Source organism: the organism of the source record quoted next, unplaced genomic scaffold, assembly GCF_019419815.1.
Source record: "Pyrus x bretschneideri cultivar Hongxiangsu unplaced genomic scaffold, Pyrus_bretschneideri_v1 Contig64, whole genome shotgun sequence".
Lineage (NCBI taxonomy): Eukaryota > Viridiplantae > Streptophyta > Magnoliopsida > Rosales > Rosaceae > Pyrus > Pyrus x bretschneideri.
This window is the reverse complement of record NW_025999803.1, coordinates 1,919,797-1,943,452: the sequence shown is the minus strand read 5'-3', so window position 1 is coordinate 1,943,452 and position 23,656 is coordinate 1,919,797. Positions and strand designations below refer to the sequence as shown.

Below are 23,656 nucleotides of genomic sequence, written 5' to 3'. Positions count from 1 at the left end.
AGTATTATTTTCTAGAAACTATACTTGTTTTACGGCGAGAGGTTAGTATGTTCAAAAAATAAATGTGTTTCATAAGCCTTTGTTTTTACCCACTCACACCTTCTGTTTTTCGCCCCTCGCTGAATCCTCCGTGGCGTACGAGGGATCTTTGGCAATTCTGACATTCCCTCAAATAAATGTAGGAGCTTATTTCCAGTTGTGTAATAAGTAACTTAACTAGATTTGACTGCTTTACTTATGTCGTACTGTCATCTATGCTCTAACTACTTATGTTTTACGGGTTCTTTCTACTACTGTGCACTTTCTTTATTAGTTTAAATAAATTCTAGCTTTCGTTTAAATTTATCCATATTTTATACATCACCTTCATTTTGGCTACGTCACATTCGGGTGTCGGCCAGCATGCCTCGACTCCGATCGGGGTATGTCAACTAGATATAGTACAAACATTATGTGTGTGATTCAAAATTTTAAAAATGCCTGAATTTAATTTGTAAAAAAAAATAGTGGATTGGGGAAGTTAGAAAAAGTGGGAAAAAAGTAGACGTGGGTGCAAATGAGAGAGAGAGAGTGTGAGTGGCTATCTCTAACTGATCCAGCCAGAGGGCCATAGGGCCAAAAATATCCCTAAATGACACGAAAACCGTCTCAAACCGAAGGTTAGGCCAAAGAGTTCGTGGGCCCCAGTGGACCACAAAAGGAAAATCAAGCCAACCAGTTGGCCCAACCCAGATAGCCCCGGCCGGTCCAGCAATTTAAATCCCAACGACTACTTGTTGACGTCAGCTAGCCGTTATATTTGAATATATATATATATATATGTTTTTTTAATTCTTTTTTTTTCCTATAACTATCTAAGCCATTAAACAACATTAAATAATATTAAGTAACATTAAACAACATAAAACTTAAACAACATTAAAAAAAAACATTTAACAACATGAAACTTAAATAACATTAAAAAAAACATTTAACAACATAAAACTTAAATGTCTACTCCATGCTTTTTTTGGCCCAAAGATGTGCAACAAGATCTTGTTGTAGGTACTTGTTTGTGGCATGCGAATGTATCATCCTATGATGCCTCATGTACTTATTTAAATAGATATTACTAGTTCTTGGATTCAAAGGCAAATTAGGCCCATCATATATCTTTGTACAAGTCCTTTTTTACATATTTGGAGTTCAAATTTTCATCAATATAATCATCTCGCTCATCATCCACAATCATGTTATGTAATATGATGCACGACATCATGATGGAGTTCAAATTTTCTCAACTCCACCATCTTGCCGGTTCCTTAATGATCTTCCATCGTGCTTGTAGAATACTGAAATCTCTCTCAACATCTTTCCAGTATGCCTCTTGGTGTAAGGTAAAACACATTTCGGCGTCATCTGCATGACATCTTTCCAGTATGCCTGTTGGTGTAAGGTAAAACACCTTTCAACGTCATACGCAGGGTTTGCAATTGCTTGGACAAATGTTGCCCACTTTGGGTAGATGCCATTTGCCAAGTAATACCCCATGTTGTTGTCACGCCCCAATCCCGACATACGTTCAGAATTGACACGTGACGTCACCAAAAATCCGTATCTATCATATCCCACCTTCGGGATATGGGTAAGCACAACTCAATAATCGAATCGCATATTTATTTTTTGTATGCATTATGGCTGCATCTAACCTCCCTGTTAGACTGCCCACGTACCCTAGACAGGGATCAAGCCATTCGTAGTTCGTCAAGCACAATAATTGACATATAACACAGTCCGATTAAGTCGAAAGGCATAACGTTTCTCAATCAATCAATAGAACTCGACAAGCATGAAATTACTTGGCTCAGGGTTACATAACAAACCCACCTAAAATCATGATTTCCCTTCCAACTATATATAAATCATTATGTCGCAACATGATACCGTAATTCACAACATAAATCACTTCAAAGAACCAATGAAGCACAATACCATTCTCTAGCCACATTTATCAACAAGTCTAATCATAACAATAACCATGATATCCAACATAACAATCCCACATGACGATTATCATTTCCACTTCATCCATCACGTAACTCATCACGTTTTCCACATAAAATCGCATTTCATAGTGTGTAACATAGTTAAGAATTTACAAAGTACACATTATTCTCTAGAAATATTAATCAACTAAAATACTCATGATAACCACACTCATATCCAACGTTATTCCATAATCACATCAATCAATAATGTCAACTCTCATATCATCAATAACACATACAACAAGTCGAAATGCAAGACTAGAGCAACACAATTCAGTTGAAGACTACATCTTTGGAAAATGGGGATTTTGGACCACCCAACGGACCAAGGCTCCAAAGGGGATTCCGGACCATCACTCAACGAAATCCAAACAGAATTCAGTTCCAGACCACCCAACCGAATTGAACGGAAGTCCAAGAAGCATAACAACGGCTCGAAGGAGCAAAACATAATTCAAGTTACCCAATTCACGAAACTCAACGAAATGAAGCAATATTGAGCACAAATCCACATCACAATGGGTTATCGATCATTTACTAGACCTTACATCTCCCAAGCAATTCAATATGCATTTCAATCACATGTCACAACCATTTCCAATACACAAGTCAATCATATTTCACGTCATCATACCAATCACTATACTTCCAACATTATATCTCAATACATAGCTTGTAACATATCAAGGAATCACAAAGCACAATGTTAATATTTAATTATGTTAATCAATCAGTGAGATAACATATCATTTCACGAATTTAATTAATGAACTCTACATAATTCCCAACTTGGGTTATGAATAATAACATGGCGATTCTAATTTATTTTCACAATATCTATTGTGGGTAATTCCCATCTACTCGAATTTAGGATTCTAAGATCACCTTACGGAATGAACAAGAGCAAGGATTCCAGACCACTCAACGGAATCCATCGACATTGGGTTTCGGACCACTCAACGGAACCAAAATACCAATCGGTTTCTCATAATCTACCCAGACCTGTCATATGTAAAGTCAATGCCAATATTATGGAATTGGTGCACTGGCAAATCAGGCACTCAGATAAGCTGAGAGGCTCGGGTGAGGGACAATAAAATAAGCATGTGATACATTAATAAAATCAGCCATCAACCATAATTTATAAACCTTAAATATAAATATTTCATAAGAAATCAATACCAAACTTTTGAAAACTCTGAGGGAGTCCCCAGACATCCAAAAGTTCATTTCAAACTACCATAACATCTCACACCCATATTCACATACACACAATGAAAGTAGAAGTAGGGCGACACAATTCCTCCAAAGCCTACACCTTTGCAACTATCTCAAACTAAACTCAATGAACTAAGGTGGATACAATCCCGGACCATCACTCAACGGGATCACGGAGTAAGAGGGATCCCGGACCATCACTCAATGGAACCCAAACCAAGATACGATTCTTGACCATCACTCAACGAAATCGCGGAATGGAGTAGCAAGGATTCCGGACTATCACTCAACAGAATCCAAACCAGGATACGATTCCAGACCATCACTCAACGGAATTGCAGAGTCCATTGCATAACCACCAATCAATGAAACAACACATGAATCAAGTTACTCCAGTTATAAAAGCTCAACGAAACAAGATATGAAATAATGAGACGAGCATTGACACATGTTTCAAAACAACAAACCCCATGACAATGGGTTAACGGTCCACCACTAGCCCTCACCTCATCAAATCAAACCAATCATACAAAACAAACCATATTTCCAATATGCACGTCAAATCCCACTTCATATAACTATATCATCGGCTAAATATGAAAATTAACAATTTATAGGAAAAATGATTATAAAACCATTTCATATTCACATATATTAAGTCGCTCACATTTCATCATATCATACCATTTATGTAAATCAACCACCTTTCGAATATGCACGTCAATTCACATATCACGATCATCATCAGTACACAAGCCAAATCATGTTTGATAAACATAGGTCTATGGCTAAATATATATAAATATATATATAATCACATTTCAATAAAATCACATTATAAGACCAAGTAAAATTTCACAGATGATATCAATACAAGAAATCAAGATAATAACCATATCACATATGTTCAAGTCACTCTCTAACCAATGTAGGCCCACTAGACTTCACTTAAGTCTCCCATAGTACTAATTTTATTATTTAGAACGTTCCGAGACATGTTGACCATAATTCAACTCTCGGTCAACAAGGGGGTCCACAACAATCCGCAATTCAGATTTATGATCCATAACTTCCCAAAGTCCACATTATGCTTCGAGAATAACATACTAAGGTTCCATTATACTCCAATGGTCGGATTGTCGTTAGTCACACAAACAAGTGGCGGTCCAAATTGATCACCACACCAAACAATTGAATTTTTGGAAACCAAGCTAGACATAGGTTCACTTGGTCACTAGAAGGTATATGAAACCTAGACAACACTCGTGAACGATCCCACGCACTGCCACACGCGGTGGAAGTCAAGATGGAGGGTTTACAAACCTCGAAATTTCAACATTAACTAGATGAGCTAAAATTTACGTGGTAGCTAGAGCTCAACAAGGGAAACACTTTTCACAACTAGGCCGACGATAAATTCTAACCGGAAACCGTTCAATTTCATCGGAGAAAACCGGATTTCTAAGGTTCTAAACACCCAACTCTAAAATGAATACAAAAGCACAAACTAAGCATACCCACTTGAAGATTATGAAGAGTAAATGAAGTTTCATACCTCACTCGAAGGAAATCATTGCCGAAATCGCTAAAAAAATGATAAAACCGCCGGAAAAGCCGTGGACTTTGCGGCCTCGAACTGCAAAGATGGAAAAGAAATGGGAAAATCTAACATCACAGAGATGTAGGGCTCGTCAAGAGCTTTCCATGGACACCAAGATCATCCAAAACAGAGCTCGGATGAAAAAGATACAAGCAGGTCAAGTTTGGTGGGTTTATGGATCAAATTCCCTCTAAAACGGGTTAGGCAGCACCCCTTTCTTCCATTTTCTGAAAACTCTCCCATTTATAGCATTTTCGTAATATTACCAAAATGCCATCAACTTTAAACGACTCAACTTTTCCGTTCGGACTCGGAAATAAGATCTGTTTACGCCTACTCGCTCATGGAATCGAACTCTACCTAACCAATTCAAGAGTTGACCGAAAAGGTCGAGAAATTGGAAATGACTAAAGTACCCCTCACTTCGTTTTCTTAAATTTGGAGAAATAAAGAACTAGTTCCAATCAAATCTTCGAAATACGTTAAGAATAAAATAAAATAATAATTTTAGGGACAGGATATCACAGTTGTACTGACGCCCGTTGACATAGTAGTCAAGTTGAGATGATTTACCCTCTATCAGGTTATTGAAGAGGGGTGAACGACCAAGAACTATAATATCATTTTGGGATCCTAGGACTCCAAAGAAACCATGTCAGATCCATGTGTCAAATGATGCAACCGCCTTTAACATAGTCGTTGGCTTTTTCGATCTTTCGCTAAAGCCTCTTTACCATCCGGTGGGACAATTCTTCCACTGACAATGCATGCAATCTAATAACCCTTTCATGCCCGAAAAACCACGGAGGTACTCCTCTTTGTAAAGCTGAACAACTGTGTCACATAATCCAACAAGATTATCAAGGCTTGTAGACTCAAACATACCATATATATCATTTATCGCATCAGCTAGGGAGGCATAGGCCAACATTCGAAGTGCAATAGTAACCTTCTGATGAGGTGAAAAACCAGGGTGGGCTGCTCTATCCAGTTTATATTGAAAGTCTGGATTTACATGTTGGACATCATGAAGTAAACGCTCGACAACATGATGCCTCATCCCAAACCGAGGTCTGAAATCCTTTTCGTTGTATATCGGGTTGGGGTTGAAGTAGTTGTTCATTAAATTTTGATGTGTCATCTTTCTATTTCGTGGCTTGTAATCGCGACCAGCAATAGAGCCACCTCATTGAGGTTGTTTTTCAGTTGCCTCACACGCATGACCCTAGCCATTACTACCATATATGATGTATTGCACCATGCTTCATTTTCTTCATCGGACTCTTCATCTTTTCATCTCATCTACTCCTATTTATCTTCCAATTTGGAATTGGATAAGGACCCCCAGTTGGAATCCAAAGAGGATCCAAAGTTGGAATTCATTGCAAACTTGAATTGTAAGAGATATTGGAGAGGGCAAAGCTGAAGGTGTGTGAATTATATGCCAATATCCACCCTATATATGGACATTGGAAGCTGAAGAAAAGAAGTGTCACGTAGATTAAAATCTTATCTAAAATATCCATAACCAATTACATCTCGACACGTGGCACTCGAAATCCTATCCGAAAAATTATTGAGATTACATATCTACAAGAAATCTGCAAAGTTACTCATAGATTGACATGTGACACTTGAAATTCGAGACGTAAAATTATTGAGATTCCTTATCCACAAGAATTTTGCAAAGTTACTCACAGATCGACATGTGACACTCGAAATCCGAGACGTAAAATTATTGAGATTCCAACTCGAAAAATTCTTGACATTCCATCTCGAAAAATTATTGAGGTAGTTTAATTTAAGTAACCATATTAATTCAAGTAAAATAATAAATTATGTTCGGCCCTATGACCCTTTGGCCTCCTCGGTTGGAGATGTTTTTTGTCAGAGGGCTATGTTTAGCCTATGACCTTCTGGCCCCTCGGTTGGAGATGGTAAGACATATGGCATGACACTGTTCATTAAAATATTAATTTCTTAGAGGGCTATAGGGTTAAAAAGAGTCATCTGGTCCTCCTTCGGTAAAAGATGGCCTTAGGTATTGATAGAATGACATGGTTGTGAAGTTTAGGAGAAAAAGAACAAAAATTTGTCTGTGCAAAATTACTATAATGTCTAATTTTTTTCATTTCTAATATTTTCTTTCAATTAAGTATAAAAAGATATAATAGTAATTTTATTGATTTTTTTAGTTGACAAACATATTTTTATTAATATGTAGTTTAAATTATTCATTTACCCTTTTAAAAATGCAAAGGATCAAATTGCATTTCATTTGATTATTTCTTTTCATAATTTGAAAAGGCAAAAAGGAAAAAAGAAAACTTTCGAAAAAAAAAGGGTAAATGACAAAAAATTACTTCAACTATTGGTCTGACGACAATTTCATACTTCAACTTTTAAAAATAACAATGTCATACCTCATCTTACGAATTTGTGCCAATGTCAAACCTTCGTCAAATTTTCTGTTAAATGTTGACGTGGCCAGAGACGTTACCCACTAATTAATCCAAGTGGATTAAAAAATAATAAAATATATATTATTAATAATTAAATATTCAAAAATTTAAAAATTTAAAAATTTTAAAACTAAACAAATAGAAAAGGCCTAGGGATGCGGGCCTTCCTTTCTTCCACCTGCACCAACCCTTCTCTCTCTCTTCTCTTTATCTTATCCCACATCTCTCTTCCACTTTAACTCCCTCTTCTCTCTGCAACCACGAGCAACGGAGAGAGGGAGGAGAAGAAGGCTCTAAAGGCGAAGAGAGTGGAGGTGGGAATGAGAGGAAGGTTTTGACGATCAAGAGGAGGAGGAAATCGAGAGGTCGAGAAGAGGAGAGAGGTTGGAGGAGGTGTGGGGTCGACGGAGAATCAGATGGAGGAGAGAGGTCGGATGAGGGACTGGGTGGAGAAAAGGTAGGAGGGGAAGGGGATATGGGTGTGGGTTTGGTGTGGGATATGGGTGTGGGCTTGATTTTTTTTGGTTTCTTCAGTGGGGTGGTGAAGATAGAGGAAGAGAGGCGGCAATGGGGTGGTGAAGGAAGGTTGGGTTGGGAGGTGGTGGTGAGGGAAGGATGAGTGCGAGTGGGGAGAGGGACGGAGGAAGGAGACCGCATCCTAGAGAGAGGAGAGAAAGAAAAGAAAAAGGGTGGTGGAGGAAGGTTGGGGAGACGGGTAAGAGTTTGGTGGCTGTCGAAGAGAAGAAGAAAAAGGGTTGGTGCGGGTGGAAGGGAATGTCAGATCCCTTAGGCCCTTTTTTTTTTTTTTTTAGTTTTTTAAATTTTTTAATTTTTGAATATTTAATTATTAAAAATATATTTAATTATTTTTTAATTCAGTTTGATTAATGAATGAGTTCCGTCTCTGGATACATCAGCGTTTAACAAAAAAATGTTTATAAAAACTGACAGAGGTCTAATATTGGCACAAATTCGTAAAATAAGGTATAAAAGTCTCGTCGGACTAATAATTGAAGTAGTTTTTTTGTAATTTACCAAAAAACTAATGCAGTGCATTTATTTTTTTTCTTTTTCTTTTTCTTTTTTGGGCGCTAAGCGACACTAGCTTTTACAATATCCATAAGGTGCTAAAGCAGTGGAGGAACCCGAAATCTACAACTGAGGCTGCGGTTGCAGGGCGTCGTCCTCTGCCGACCATCTCCATATCGTATCACAGTCATGAGCAGTGGTCCTTCTTAGTTGTATGAGCACAGAGAGAGAGAGCCAGAGCGAAATCGCAATTTATTGGGTTAGGGCTTTTCCGCGAGAACTATCCCTTTTGAGCAGCTTCAGGCTTCCCATCGCCGTCGCTGAGATTGAAAGGAGGTATCTTGGGTAAGTGGACTTCCTTCAAAACCATCTGCTGTATGAAATTTGAAAATTTTGAGCTCTGCCCCAATACATTGGGGCGCATTTGGATTCGGCGTTGCAAGGAATCAGGTCCTACTGCAATGCCAAATCCTTGGAAATTAAACGGACCCTGAATTGGAATTGTGAAATCTCTGATGGGTTGTCAATAATTTCAGCATATTATTATTGGGTATTTGAAATTTGGTTGATTAGCATGCTAAGGTTAACAAAGTTGAAATGTTTGTTGCTTTTTGGTAAGCATCTTCTATGTTGTTTGTGTATTTATTGACAACTGAAGGACTCGACAAGTAGAGATTATTGTGTAAGACTGATTTTCTTTTTCGTTTCGGTATTGCAATCCAAGATACTTTCTAGTTTTTGTTGTATTGCATTTTGACACCATCCAAATGGAGCATATGTATAATGACCTGTTTATGTATCATCTCTTGCTTCTTGCTTCTGAGATGAAATGGTTTGTATGTTGTCGGAAACATTAGTTTTCAGAATGATAGTGGGAGGCCAACTTCTCTATTTCATATGTTAGCTGGGGATGTGAACATGAGGTCCTGTAAATGGATCAGGGTTCTTTACCCCACTTTTGGTCTCTTGCAGTTGTAGATGCAATTAGGTAATTTGAGATTGAGAACACATTTTCTTTGGTTTATTAGAGTATATTGAGCTACGAACAATCCACCAGGTGGAGACATTGTTGAGAACCATGTTCTTATCGTGAACCTACAGACCTTACCGATTGTCCTGATGTTTCGTGGAAAAGTTGTCATGTCATTTATAGGGTGGTTTGAAGAATGCGTGAGGTTATGGCATATACGGACAAGTGGAGTTGGAGTTGGAGTTGGACTCTCTGCAATCATGTTCCCATAACATCAGTATAATGTACATGACAACATTCAATAATTTTGAGTGAATAAGAGAAGCCAATGTCATACAAACATTATAATACTTACCAATTGGTCATAAGGAATTTTTTGTTTGTGAAAAATGTTGAAAAAACAAATGAGGTGGGATAGTCACATTGGAGTCCTTGTACTGTCGCTAACAACTAACAGGTATTCTCTTTTTGTGCTCTGCTCTGAATTTGTTTTTCGTTTCTTCTTGCATGACTTGCTTATGTTTCTGCCTGGTTTCCTTGTTAATTGTTGCTTCCATTTCATTTTTCCAGGACGGGCAAGTATTCTGGTTGGTTTCGATAGTTGATATTGAATAGGCAAATGTCACATTCTTTGAGTTTGGCCACTACAGGCCTTTACAAATTTGGATTGAGTCCTCAAACCAGAGTTTCTACCGGGAAATATGGAGTCTCTACTCTGAGATCCTCACCTGGGTTTTTTCGTGTCCGAGCTGTTCAAGAGGGTGGAGGGTCTCGAAGACTAGTTGATATCATCAGAACTGTGCCAGAACTCTCGAGGAACTATTTTAGAAGTCCATCTCGCAGGGCTCTCTTCGGTGGAATCTCTTTGTTGGGTGGCTTTTATGTGGCACAAACGATATCTTTGTCATTTGGAGCCTTAGGAGTCAACGATGTTATTGCTGCAGTAGTGTGTGTTCTCTTGACAGAGTATGTGACAAAATTTTATTACAGCCGACCAAAAGTAACATTCCCCATCGCTCTTCTCAACAATTTCAAAATGGGATTCACTTATGGTCTGTTCATCGATGCGTTTAAGCTAGCCAGTTAATGGCATATTGGAAACAATTAAAGTAATTTGTCGTCGTGATGAAGCCCTTTTGATTTGGCCTATGTAAAGTTCTCTGTGTTTGATAGTGGTATAGAGTAAAAGATAAATTTCCCAGTTTATTTATTTGCTTTTCACCGTATGCAGATTTGCTTTTGGATTTGATTCCAAACTGCTCCTTTTGCTACCTGGAATGGAAACACTGTTCAGGATAAGCTGGAGTTTTGTTTATGCATACTACATTCAATGTGATGTTCCACTAACTGTTGCATTTTTTTTAACAAACGATAGTATTTAAATTAAGAGGGAGGGGGTCAGCTTAACTTCGCAATAAGCTAGTAATAATGTGGTTTAAGTTCGTTTTGGCAAGAATTGAACCTAAGACTTGCATTATTTGCAGATCTTTTTTTTAATCATGCAATTAAGTGATTGATCATTAAGGTACCGTTTGGTACGTGGGACGGGACGGAACAGAGTGGGACAAGGCGTTTCGTCCCACGTTTGGTGTGCCTATAACGGGTGGAACGAGTTGTTCCACGGGACGAGTTTTGGGTGAATTTTCGTTCCACCTCATCCCCCTGGAACGACTCGTTCCACATCCGTGGAACACAAAATTATAACCTCTCCGTCTCCTTCTTCTTCCTCCTTGTTTCCATCCGAGGGCATCTTTGCTCCTGCTCCGTTCCGTCCTGTCCCGTCCTGTCCCGTCTCGTCCCATTCCGTTCCGTCCCGTCCCGTTTGCATACCAAACGATACCTAAAATACTAAAGAGTTTCTAAGATATTAGAATATGAATAAATTATACAGTAATCACACCTAATTACAGTTTCAACCCAAAATGTAGTGGTTTTGCAATCAATCAAAACTACTTTCTCCAAATTGGAAGAAACCAATTTGCGAAAACCAAACATGGGCTTTATTTTAATAGTATAAAGAACTACTGCAAAAAGATAAATGCTTCGTACACGAATAAAAAAGGAAAGATGATAAACACGCTGTTTTCTTTTTTTAAACATTCATGTTTAATCAAATATATTGTTTTTATTTAATTTATTCAATTTGATGATTGAAAGTAAGAGTTTATGAATTGTGAAAGCCTAAATAAAAGAATATAAAAAAACCAAATTGTTACAAAATTAACTCAACACGTCAATGAGGTGTTGGGGTTGACTGGTGATTTGGAATGAGTGCTCGAGTACGTCAAACTTGCACAGAAAACGCACTTTTATGAAAACAGCCAAAGCTTCCATAAACTTGTTTGCCTCTTTACCATCATCAATCATGTCTGTATTGATTGGCCGAATTTCGTCCCTAATGACTTTTTATAGGGATCGAATTTGAGTGCAAGAGACAAGCATATCATACTTTTTTTTTTTTTTTTTTGTCAATAACATTACCTTGATCACAGGATTGAAATTCCAAATTACTAATCCAATTATGATTTTGTATTTAGGTTTTTATCACAAATGATCATTGCAATTGATCCACTTTATTAAGATGGTCTGTAAAATTAAAAATCAATCAATGTAGTTTTTAAAAATAAGTGTTATAAATCAATGTAGTCATTCTATTATAATTTCGTAAAAAAATTTGTTATGTGTTGATGTCGCACATAAGTAGGTCCCATTTTTTTTTTTTTCCTATTTCCTTTATTTATTTTTATATTTTTATTTTGGGTCTGCTTCAAACACGATGGTCAGTAACTGTGGCAGGCAGAAACAAATCTAGGTTTAGGTGCATGAACGGTTGGTCAGGCGTGGAGGTCTGGGAATCATGGTGGCCTGGTGCGAGATGGTACATGGCAGCGGTGGGCTGGGATTTGAGAGCATTGGTTTCATGAGAACGCGGGTCCGTCTGGGTTGCAGGTTAGGTGTGTGCAGGCTGGTGGTTTGCGGGTTAGGCAAAACTGAACAGGCTGGTGGTTGAGGACTGGGCTTCGTGGAAGCAACCCACCGCCTTACAGCCACCGCATTTGGTCTTGCATCGACCCGGTTCCCATTCTTTTCTTCCTAGCTTTTTGTTAGGTTCTCATCCAAAAAACAAAACCCAAAAAAATAAGCCTGTAGAAAAGTAAGGGATGCAGAGAAATAGTATTGTGAAACTGATGATTTCCTTCATTCCTTTCACCGTATAAATAATACAAAGTTTACAAGAGTCCTATTGTAACCATGAAACAACTCTTAACAGATTTATCAACATTTACATTTAAACAGATTGAACCCAAATTTATCAACTCTAAATTGCAGTTGGGCTCTTAGTATATATGGTTTTTTTTTTTTTTTTGGGGGGGGGGGAGAAAGAGTAAGAAATCTTGCTGGCATATTGAACCCAGAAAACAAAATCTCAGTCTCCAGGACAAAAAGATCTTTGCTTATTTGCTGTTGGGTTTGAAAACCTTGGTGAGATAGAGATTTTGGGAAACTTTTGTTTTGATGGGGCTTTTGCTAAAGCAACAAAATCAAGATTGAAAGTCTTTTCAATACAGGTAATGGGGAAGAAAACGGGGGTGCTGGTTTGGGGAAGACGACAACCAGAAAATTAGAGGTCAAATCTAGGTTTTGGAGAAGAATTGAAAAAAAAGTGAAAAACAAAGTTTTTAAGTTTTAGTTGTATAAAAATAAAAATTATTTTTTTATTATTTAAATATTTTAAATCTACATGGCAACATTTAATTAGACTTGTGGGATCCACTTATGTGCCACATTAGCACATAATAGATTTTTTAACAGAATTGTAAAGACTACATTGATTTGCAATACCTATTTTCAGGGACTACATTAATTGATTTTCAATTTTATGAACCAACTTAATGAGGTTGGTCAATTTCAAGGATTATTTATGATAAAACCCTTTATATTTTGGTTGTTAAGCTTTTTCATTTTGTGTAAACTACCTATCTAAGTTTACGTTCAAAGTTAATCTATTTCTTATTGTTTTATGTGTATATTTGATCGATCAAATATTTGAACTCATACTAGTGGTGTAGTAGTAGTGTTATAGAAATCAAACTCAAGAGACATGATTCATATATATATAAGTAGTCATAAGGAGACCATATTTTTAAACCAAATTTACAAATCAAATGATGTATCACTAAAAGAAAATAAGCACGTTAATCAATAATGCAATAATCAACATCAACATCATTTGGTGTAAAAATTTGGTCTCCTTAGCATTACGTATTTTTATTAAACATCACTATTGTCTTTATTCACATACATTTTAAAGTTTAACGTTGAACTTGAGTGGGAGATAGAAAAAGGTTTGAAGGGTCAAAGTGAAAAATTCCTAAAGTTCACCGGGCAAATATAATATAACCCAAAAATTAGACAGACATTATCTTCGAATAAATCTAACAAACTTAAAGCGAATTGTCATTTACATTCCCTCCAAAAATCTTATATTAATATATTCCACTAAACTTTCTATAATTAAAAAAAAAATACATAACTGGGCTAAATAGATAATTCCCTCCTCCCGAGGCCGGCCATCCCTTCCTTCCCTTTTGTCCTTTCGTACTGTTACCGAACAAATCGCGCCACTAAGAAACAACGAGAAAAGCAGTGAAACGGCAGTAAAAGAAGCACCGAAGTCGAATTATTTTGCTCATTTCTACATACGCACTCTCTGCTTTATCTGAATCGCTAATCCCCAGATCAAATTCAGAAGTCAACCTGAACAGAGAAATGGCAGCTAAAAGCAGGCCTCTCAGCTCTAGTCACCGGCGGAGCCTCCGGAATCGGTGAACCACCTCACTTTTACGTTCATCAAATTTAACAACACGAGTATTGGTTTAACTGTGTGTGTGTATATGGATATATATGTATGTATCTATGTATGTATGTATTAATCGGAATTGTGAAAATTTACGAGAACAAAGAATTTGATTTTTGAAATGTCCAAATCCGTTTCGGCCTTGTTTGGTCTCGAGGATTGGATTGGATTGGATAATCCATTGGATTCAAGTTATGGTGAATGTAGAGGTGAACCATTTTTTAATTTGAGGGGATTACACGTTAAGGGAAATTATGTTTTCTAATCCTCCCATTTCACGGGGAATTGGGATGGATAAGTTTTCTCGATGAGTAATCCATCTCATACCTTCAAGTTGGACATAATTTTTTCATTTCTTCATTCTAACTTACCTTGGATATAGTGGGTTTTCCATTCCAATGATCCAATCCAATCGTAAACACCCAACTAGGCCTTCAAATCCAGGCCAATTCTTAACGCAACCGCTAACCCAGTGCATACACAATTTACTTACATTGTAGACTTGCAAATTGTTTAGCAATATGATTGTTTTCGTGATGCTAGCTGTTTTTATTAGTGATTCCGTGGGCTGTTTCTGTGTAGGAAAAGCTCTGAGCCTAGCTCTGGCAGCGAAGGGAATATTTGTGACAGTCGTCGATTTCTCTGAAGAAAGGGGGAAGGAAGTTGCATCCCTTGTTCAGAAGGAGAATGCCAAGTTCCACTCCAATTTAGGTTTCCCGTCTGCCGTGTTTGTAAAATGCGATGTTTCAAATACAGGTGAGTGAACAGTTTGTACAACCGTCCTGCCAATGAATGGAATTACTGAAGGTTAATATTGTATGGTAAAGATTTGAGAACTAAGACGTGTGATGTCGTCTTTCTGCTTGAACTGTGTTTATTTGTAAGTTTTAGCATGCTTCCTCTGTACAATGACACACCAAACATTCTACAGGGAGGCCAAAAAATATCATAATGTTTCATGAGAGTCTATTGAGCCATGATTAAAAGAATTTTGATATAGAAAGGAAGATTAAAGAAAACCTGTTTTGTTTTTAGTCGTGTTTCTGTGATTACCAGTCTGCACATGCATCTGCATTTCACACTCACGAACTTAAAACTTGAAGAGGTTATCTTCTCGATCCTCCTATATGGCTTTTATATTAATTTGGAATCAAATGGTACCTTTCAGATAGTTACATTATTTTTTATGTCATGGACAGGAGATATAACTGCTGCGTTCGAGAAGCATTTAGCAACATTTGGAGGATTGGATATCTGTATAAACAGTGCAGGCATTGGTACTGTCACACCATTTGATAAGGATCAAACCAATGGTACTCATACCTGGAGGAAAACAATTAACGTGAATCTGGTGGCAGTTATTGATTGCACTCGCCTTGCGGTATGCTTTGAATCTTGACTCTTTTTTCCTGACATACTTGTTAGGTCTTTGAAAACCCAAAAATTCTATCAATGATCATTTCCAAACAAATTTTAATTGATAATGCTGAGGGGATATATTGTCATTCCTATCTTCTTAACATAGGAATATCTTTTGTTGATTCATGAAGGTCCTTATGCTATGTTATACAATTTCAGTACGCCATTATACCACCAGTGGTATCTATTACCTTATTTTATTGAAAAAAATATCACTTGTTATGGACTGAAAAGTGATTTTGTGAAGCCTTTCAATAAATGACAAATAAGCTGTTTCATCAGTTTATGAAGACTATGGTAACATTTCACCATTTTTTTACTGACAGAGAGACCTTTTGAATCATCTTTAGTCTTGCACGTTTCTACTTTTCTTCTATGTTGTGTCCCTTTTGCTGTGGTCCCTATTTTTTTCCCAGTAGTTAAATAATGGGTTACTCGCTCAGAATTTTGCTTAAAAGACTTTCAATTTAGGCTTATTGAAGTGATGATAAACTGTTCTGCGTCAGGAAAGAAAATTGAGAGCCATAAGGTATTTTACCTCTGTTGACTACATTAGTGTCTTAATGAATCAACTATGTTCCTAACAGATTAAAACTATGGAAGCTTTGAAAAAGCCTGGCGTAATTATCAATATGGGTTCTTCCTCAGGTCTTTACCCATTCTATACTGATCCAATCTACTCTGGCTCCAAAGGTTTGTTCTTTGTACTAGCTTTGTCCGGATTTGCTCTCCAAAGCTCTTCTTTTGGTCAGTTTTTTCCTTTTCTTTGAGTATCAGCAGATACCGATAAACTAAAGTACACCTAACATGAATATATATTGTCAGTATATTTTCATTGATACATTATTGATCATAAGACAATGCTTTTGCAGGTGGGGTTGTTCAATTTACCAGATCTCTTGTTCCATACAAACGTCGAGGGATTCGCATCAATGTGCTTTGTCCTGAAGTAAGATAGTAACTTACATTCAACTGATATTAGCCACAATGCAAAGGAATATTTTAGTAAAACACTTTCCTACGTATTTGATGCAGTTTGTTGAAACTGAGATGGGCTCAAAGGTGAGTTCTAAATTCATTGATCTAATGGACGGTTATGTGTCCATGGAAATGGTGGTAAAAGGTAATGCGTTACTGAAATCTTTTCTTTGAAGAAGTTTGTGATTCTAGTAATCATCTGCGATTGTAAATTTTAGTGATAGGTACTAGATTTGTTGGACCTCATGGTCAAGGATTTACTCAAATTGTAAAATACCCTATTATATGGAAAAAAAATCAAGAAATATTTTATGCTGATCTGCAAAAACAGTTGTATAGCCGCAATGATGCTTTTTATGTCTCAATTTATTAGCTTTAGATGATCCCATGTAGATAACCAATGCACTTTTCAAGTTATGGATACTTCGCTTGTTTCAAATTATGGCTTTTATTTTGTTTTGTTATTTTTTTTTTTTATTTTCAATTTTTTAATTTTGGAGTGATGTTTAGCCCCATAGTTTGGGAGGGGTGTTTTGAGAAATGTTCTGTTGTCTGTACCTTGCGAAGTTAGTCCTTTTCCACTCAACTCTATGAAGTCAAATGTCAAAACCTTCAGCAGGGCTATTGGGGAGGTTTTCTAGCTTTTAGCATATGCGGCTGTGTGCCATCTGACTGACATGGTTCTTGGACATTGTTTGGCCCACAATGTAAAAATTCTGGGTTTAAGAAAATTCCATGTTTATTCCTAAATAAAGGTTTCATCTTGAATCATGCAATCACTGATACATCAATCATATTTTATAATTTTCATATACGTTCTCAAGTTCCAAGCTGTTGTATTGTATTTGTAGGCGCTTTTGAGCTTATTAATGATGAGAGTAAAGCTGGCTCATGCCTATGGATTACAAATCGAAGAGGCATGGAATATTGGCCAACTCCCGCAGAAGAAGCAAAATACTTGGTTCGCCATTCAAGTTTGAGGAAAAGAGCTGTGGTAGAAGCTCCTTTCAATTTTCAACTTCCAGAAAGTTTTGAGAAATTGTGAGTAATAATGCATCAAACATTATTTCCCTTTTTCTTTTTCAGAAAGATATCAGCTCTTAGGTGCTTTACCATATACTATAATGCATGGTTGGATTTATCTTATTGTGAATCTATAAATTGAATTTGGCTAGTATAAGAGAACAAAATTATGATATTGGGTAAAGTTGGTAGACTATTTCCTACTAAATGTCTGTCAAATGATGACTTTTATTGGTATAGGCAGAAAATGAAGCTTTGCATAATTCTGGTCATTGGATCCATTTTCCGCACTTGGCTTACAGATATCCTTTGATTGTGAAATTTTGAGAAAGAGGAACTTTCTAAATGCATTGCCATGCTTGTGTGTAAAATGCTCGCTACAAATTATATCTTTGGTATTGTAGTCTCAAAACTTTTCCTGTCATGTTTCAATTGTTATCTGCTCAAATCTTTCTCATGTTTTGTTTAGCATTAGGTCACAGAAGCAAGCATAAATTATCTCTTGAAAGAATGTGAGTGGTTTGTTATTAGTTTTTGTTAGCTAATAACAGTTACTTTTATTCAGAGTTGTTCACACCTTGAGTCACAATTTTCGTAATGCTACCTCCATAGTGCGTGCACCATTGAGACTACCCATTGAACCGCACAGTGTTCTTGTGAAAATCATATATGCTGGTGTCAATGCTAGTGATGTAAGCATCTGACTCTCCTTGAAATATTGATTCTAAGTTTTCATTCTCATAGTTTATGTTTTGCTATCAAACGTTGTACTGGCTAATATCTGTTGCTCTTTCTTATTTATGATGCACGTTTTCTTTTGAGACATGATTGAAATTGGACTGAACTTAGTGATATACTGGATGATGAGTTGCCAGGGGAAGTGTCCCATCAGGTGTTTTAGCAAGTAAAAGTTAAGGCTTATGATTACTTGGCCAGGCAGCAGCCTCTATGGGAGTTGCTTTGGCATGGTCCCAAGACTGGATTACAGTCTACAAAAATGGATTGAATAAATGCACAACACAGGCTGCCGTGGGGGGAGTGCATCACCTTCTATGATGAGAAAAAGTGCTAATTATACAGAGAAGGGATGCTCTGGTAGAATAAGATGGGATGGGGCTGGGGAACAATCTAAGGAGTCTAAATACTTTTGTTCTTGCATTTTTAATTATGTGATAATTGTTTACCAAGTATAATGATATTGAAGATCCTGTCTCCTTTTGTAAAGCAAATAATATATGCTCTAACAAGGACTTATTATTCATAGGTAAACTACAGTTCAGGACGTTATTTCAGTGGCAAAACCAAAGATACCGAGTCCCGTCTTCCATTTGATTGTGGTTTTGAGGTGCAGGACAATTTATAATTTTTGACATAACAATCACTCGTGCACTGATGGTTTACAAATGTTTAAGTTAAGGTTATTGCTATTTGTGATGTCTAGTTGACAAAACTGTTTCACTGTTGCAGGCTGTGGGGATAATTGCAGCAGTAGGGGACTTTGTTACTAACTTGCAAGTTGGTACTCCTGCTGCAATCATGACTTTTGGAAGTTATGCAGAATTTACGTTGGTACACTATCTGGAGAATATCTTTTCTATGTTTACTGAGATGGTCTTTCATTTTTAATGTCAGACGTTTCCAAGTTTCCACTAATTCATGACACTAACTGATTCTATTATATTTTTGTTCATATATTTCTTTATAATATCAATAACTAGGTTATTTGATGAGCTTTCAACTTGGTTAGGTACCTTCAAAACACATCCTTCCTGTGGAAAGACCAGATCCAGAAGTTGTCGCTATGCTTACTTCAGGACTGACTGCATCAATCGCTCTAGAAAAGGTTAAATATGTGTGCGTGTGGTCGGAAAACTATGTGTAGTTCAAAAAATGTTAGCGCACTTGTGTTTTTGTATCAATATTTTGTATTTTTTTTTTGCTGAATCCTAGGTGATTATTCAATGATAACGTCCCGTGGAGTTTCTAATAATTTTCTAGGAATTGTGTGTAATATTATTTGTAGCCTTCGTTGTTTTTAATAGTTTAAATTATTCAATGAGACACCACATTTTTATTCGTCTGACACTTTTTTTTATTATGCGCATCTAGGCGGGACAAATGGAATCTGGGAAAGTAGTTCTTGTCACTGCTGCTGCTGGAGGGACTGGGCAATTTGCAGTCCAGGTTTGCTTTCAAATGTGGAAATACTCTTTCTTATATGCATGCTTTTTTGTTCGATTCCACAGGGTGTATGGCTATTTGTGATATCACTGTATTCACTGTCTAAATGTTGCCGATACATACCCAATGTTTTAGTATGTCAAACTCGTTCACATCAACAAGGGGATGGAATTCTGGGGCAAAAAATCCCATCCTCTATCTCCTGAAAGCCCACCAAATTTGATGCATATTGATCGAAATGTTTTGTCCTGCCATTTAATTCTGACATTATATGATGCCAACCTTTGTCTTTCTTCGCTCAAACACTACTCTTAGTAGTCCTTTATGTGCATAGCTTGCAAAACTTGCTGGAAATACTGTGGTTGCAACTTGTGGAGGTGCAGAAAAGGCAAAGCATTTGAAAGAATTGGGGGTTGATCGAGTCATTGACTATAAAGCTGAAGATGTCAAAACTGTATGCCTTTTTAATCTTTTCCCTTTATTTATGAAATTGTTTCTTTAGTTGTATTTGATGGAATTCTCAGCTGAAAAAGGATTCATGACTTCTTTGATGTGATGCAATATGTCAAGTAATCCAGCTAATAGTATCGACTATCTTCTTATACCGATTGCTTAGTGCTTTTTATTTTCAAAGACTCCTCAGATCAATATTTACCTTAAGCATGTGATGAAATGCAATGTTCTTAAGATCAGTACAATTTTTAATCTACCAACTCAAACACCCAAGTTTCCCAAAGTTAGGAGGCTTGTTACAGTTGGTATTAGATTATAGAATTAATCTGACTCAATCATTATCTGGCACTGGGTAATTGCCAATCTAGTTCTTCCATTTTGTTGAAGTAACCTTGACTCATAGGTCATAGACTCATAAGCTTGTATGGTTCTCCAGTTTTATCAGGTTTTCCTTCTGCATATTACATACGTTACTGAAGATGGTTTGGTAATGCAGTCAGAACACTCGCTAATGTCAAAACACATTTTTGTCATCCCTACTTCTTAGGTTTAAATTGAACTAAATGGAATTCACTTTATAACATGGATCCACGCACGTCTTGGAGGAATAAAGGAACAGCCACCACAAAGAACTAAATGCTTTTGAATCTGATGGAGATAAAGGAGCAATGCAATCCATTAATTGATAACTTTCAATTTTGCAGGTTCTAAGGAAGGAGTATCCCAAAGGTGTTGATATTATCTATGAGTCTGTTGGTGGTGACATGTTTGATTTGTGCTTGAATGCTCTTGCGGTCTATGGACGACTCATTGTGATCGGAATGATTTCTCAGGTTCTTTATTCATGCAAGCATAAACGTTACTAGAATATAATTGTCTTTCTTGACACTTGATATGCTGACTTTGATATAGAAAATTGAAATATACCAAAAGGTTTGTTTCGATTTTCATTTTAGGTTATGTGCAAATATGTAGTAATAGTATGAATATTAATAGAAAATTTGATAGGATTAATTATGTAAATTGTATATCAACATATGCAGTCCAACAGACACATCCGTCTCCGCCAGTAATGGTAAAAATCAGTTCAAGCTCCAGTTAGCAGTCTGAACCATATGCTGAGCTGGTAAAAGATTTCTGGGATATACAGGCTCAGCTTTAGAAACATATTCTCCTTGTTCGGTTTAAACAGTCCTTGGGCCTAGGAAGCCTTTGGGATACCCTTGAGTTGGTAAAAAAAAAAAAAAAAAAAAAACTTTCCTTGTTTGTTCAAATTTCTATAGATTTGGATTTTGTTTAAATTCAATTATGTGGATTTTCTCGTCTGCTGAGGAATTTTCTTGTGTTTGATGTTGGTGGATTTAGTATTCCTTTGACATGATTCATTATGGTCACAGTATCAAGGAGAGCATGGGTGGAAGCCGTCAAACTATCCTGGAATTTGCGAAAAGATTTTAGCGAAAAGCCAAACTGTGGTATGTAGCTGCTGAATACTTAAACTACACTCCTTGAGTATTCTCTCAATTCAACTGTTTTTGTCACTGGGATACTATAATCGGGTCATTAGTTGATCCATTCACAGGATCTATTGCACTGCTTTGAGAATTGAAACTGCATTCAAATATCTTTCGGTGAATTCATCTATGGTAGCAAATGTTTATTTAACAAATTTCATATCTTCAGGCTGGTTTCTTCCTAGTGCAATACAGTCACCTCTGGCAAGAACATCTGGATAAACTAGTTCATCTTTTCTCCAAGGGAAAGCTGAAGGTCAATATTTTACTTATCTTTGCTCAACCTTTTCACTCACCTAAATAATTTACTGTACTCTATCCTAGGACGACTTAGGTTTTAAATTGATGATACTCCTAATCGTATCTTATGCGCTCATTTTTATAGGTTTCGTTAGACCCAAAACAGTTTCTGGGCGTCCGTTCGGCCGCAGATGCTGTGGAGTATCTCCATTCCGGTAAAAGCGTAGGGAAGGTAATTCATCTGTCCTATCTTTTACTTGTCTCACTCTCGATGTGGTAGCGTGACAAATCAATTTCCCCTAAATGCCTTTTTTCCTTGCGACTAAATAAATGTCACAGGTTGTCGTTTGCATCGATCCATCCTTTAGGCAACAAACGTCACGATTATGAGCAGATGGATGTTGTCTTGTAGCCTCCCAGCATATTTTTCTTTCCTTTCCGAGCAACAAACGCTCGAGGGTGAGAAAGAATATTGGAGGGCACCGATAACATTTGCAGCTCTTGGCGAATGAGGCTAGCCAAAGATCATTACAGTTCGTCTGCCATAGAAGATATCACAAAAGCGGTACACAGCTCACTCCGAACAATGTGTTGAAAAATTTAACGGACCCAAAGAATAAAGTGGTGGTGGTGTTGGATGCAGTCTACCCCATAAGAATATTTTTTAGAACAAAAATATTTTTGGTTGTGAATTTGCCATTCCCGAGATCCCAACTTATGAAGTGGAATACCACCGTAAAAAGTTTTATCGTGTAACGTTTTTTTATATCGTTATTTAGCCTGTCACGAGGTGCAATGTGAGGAACGCACTCTGCATCAGTTGACTAACTTAACCAACTCTAACTGTGAACTTTAAAAACAAGAGAATATCGGGATGAGTTTTCCAGTTCTTTCCAGTGCTAGTATTCTACAGATAGTAGCACTGAAATTCCCACTTAAAAACTCTTAAAACGATACATCCACCCACATTCAAACACAAGCCCTAAGAAAAGGAGAGACAGAATCAGGACGACTCTTTATTTCTAGTGGAACATCTGTTACAATCCTCAGAGAGATTGTTTACTATTAGACCGAGGGATAAGTATTTCGACTCATTCACATTCAGATCATGAATGTTTTGAATCCATGTTATACACCTGTAGTTCATCCCCCTCAGCTCTGTCGTCAACCGCTTCCCTCTGCCGTTCGTGTTAGTGTTTTCAGAGCTGATTAGCTTGAATTCTAGTTGGATTTAATTCTAGAAATCACTGAGATTGTGATCTTAGAGTTGCAGAGAATGAAGGAGGAAGAAGAAGGAAACCAAAATCGAATACGACTCTCAAAGAATCTTCATCGGATTCTATCTCTCAATTCTGTTGCAAAGCTTCACACCTCAGGGGCAAGCAAACCCTGGTGAATTGTTCTCAGACTTGTAGTAAACCACGTGGATTATGTTTGATTACAGTGCTTCCCTTATGTAATGGTACCTTCTGGCAATGTGCTTTGATCTTTGATGAAACACAGGGTTCCTTGTCATTGCTATTGAAGAGGTGTTGTCACACTAAATTGGACTAGCCTCGGTTTGTTCCTCTCAAAAATCCTGCAATACATATCTGAGCCACACAGCTTGTGTTGTTGCTTCAATTGCACTCGTATACTCAGCTTCAGCCTTCAGGTGTTGAAAGTGCTACACTATGTTGCGTCT

General features: G+C 37.0%; 3 protein-coding genes across 4 annotated transcripts; 2 read left to right on the top strand and 1 right to left on the bottom strand.

Annotated features, from left to right (window-relative positions):
* Positions 1 to 5,575: 5,575 nt before the first annotated feature.
* On the bottom strand, positions 5,576 to 5,986 carry LOC125472117. The gene has a single exon (XM_048573186.1). It carries the CDS (start codon positions 5,984 to 5,986, stop codon positions 5,576 to 5,578), a length of 411 nt encoding a protein of 136 aa, XP_048429143.1.
* A 2,427-nt stretch (positions 5,987 to 8,413) lies between these two features.
* On the top strand, positions 8,414 to 10,512 carry LOC125472103 (ycf20-like protein). Of its 2 annotated transcripts, none has more exons than XM_048573169.1 (2): positions 8,414 to 8,681; positions 9,877 to 10,512. In XM_048573169.1, the coding sequence occupies exon 2, from the start codon at positions 9,926 to 9,928 to the stop codon at positions 10,391 to 10,393; it is 468 nt and encodes a 155-aa protein (XP_048429126.1). In that variant the 5' UTR covers positions 8,414 to 8,681; positions 9,877 to 9,925; the 3' UTR covers positions 10,394 to 10,512. The 2 variants fall into 2 exon arrangements, with proteins under 2 accessions (XP_048429126.1, XP_048429127.1); XM_048573170.1 differs by lacking the exon at positions 8,414 to 8,681 and adding an exon at positions 8,707 to 9,763.
* A 1,651-nt stretch (positions 10,513 to 12,163) lies between these two features.
* On the top strand, positions 12,164 to 22,728 carry LOC103936525 (prostaglandin reductase-3). The gene is made up of 19 exons (XM_048573185.1): positions 12,164 to 12,308; positions 14,073 to 14,132; positions 14,747 to 14,920; positions 15,364 to 15,545; positions 16,171 to 16,276; positions 16,456 to 16,532; positions 16,619 to 16,706; positions 17,413 to 17,602; positions 18,150 to 18,276; positions 18,849 to 18,929; positions 19,052 to 19,153; positions 19,332 to 19,427; positions 19,694 to 19,768; positions 20,100 to 20,219; positions 20,923 to 21,051; positions 21,616 to 21,693; positions 21,902 to 21,988; positions 22,118 to 22,204; positions 22,312 to 22,728. The coding sequence occupies exons 1-19, from the start codon at positions 12,164 to 12,166 to the stop codon at positions 22,360 to 22,362; spliced, it is 2,055 nt and encodes a 684-aa protein (XP_048429142.1). The 3' UTR covers positions 22,363 to 22,728.
* The last annotated feature ends 928 nt before the right edge of the window (positions 22,729 to 23,656 follow it).

Coding starts and splice junctions, on each gene's coding strand:
- LOC103936525 (XM_048573185.1), top strand. CDS start 12,164: ATGGTGGCCTGGTGCGAGATGGTACATGGCAGCGGTGGGCTGGGATTT. Junction 16,707..17,412: donor CATGGAAATGGTGGTAAAAG/GTAATGCGTTAC, acceptor TTGTATTTGTAG/GCGCTTTTGAGCTTATTAAT. Junction 19,769..20,099: donor CTGGGCAATTTGCAGTCCAG/GTTTGCTTTCAA, acceptor TTATGTGCATAG/CTTGCAAAACTTGCTGGAAA.
- LOC125472117 (XM_048573186.1), bottom strand. CDS start 5,986: ATGACACATCAAAATTTAATGAACAACTACTTCAACCCCAACCCGATA.
- LOC125472103 (XM_048573169.1), top strand. CDS start 9,926: ATGTCACATTCTTTGAGTTTGGCCACTACAGGCCTTTACAAATTTGGA.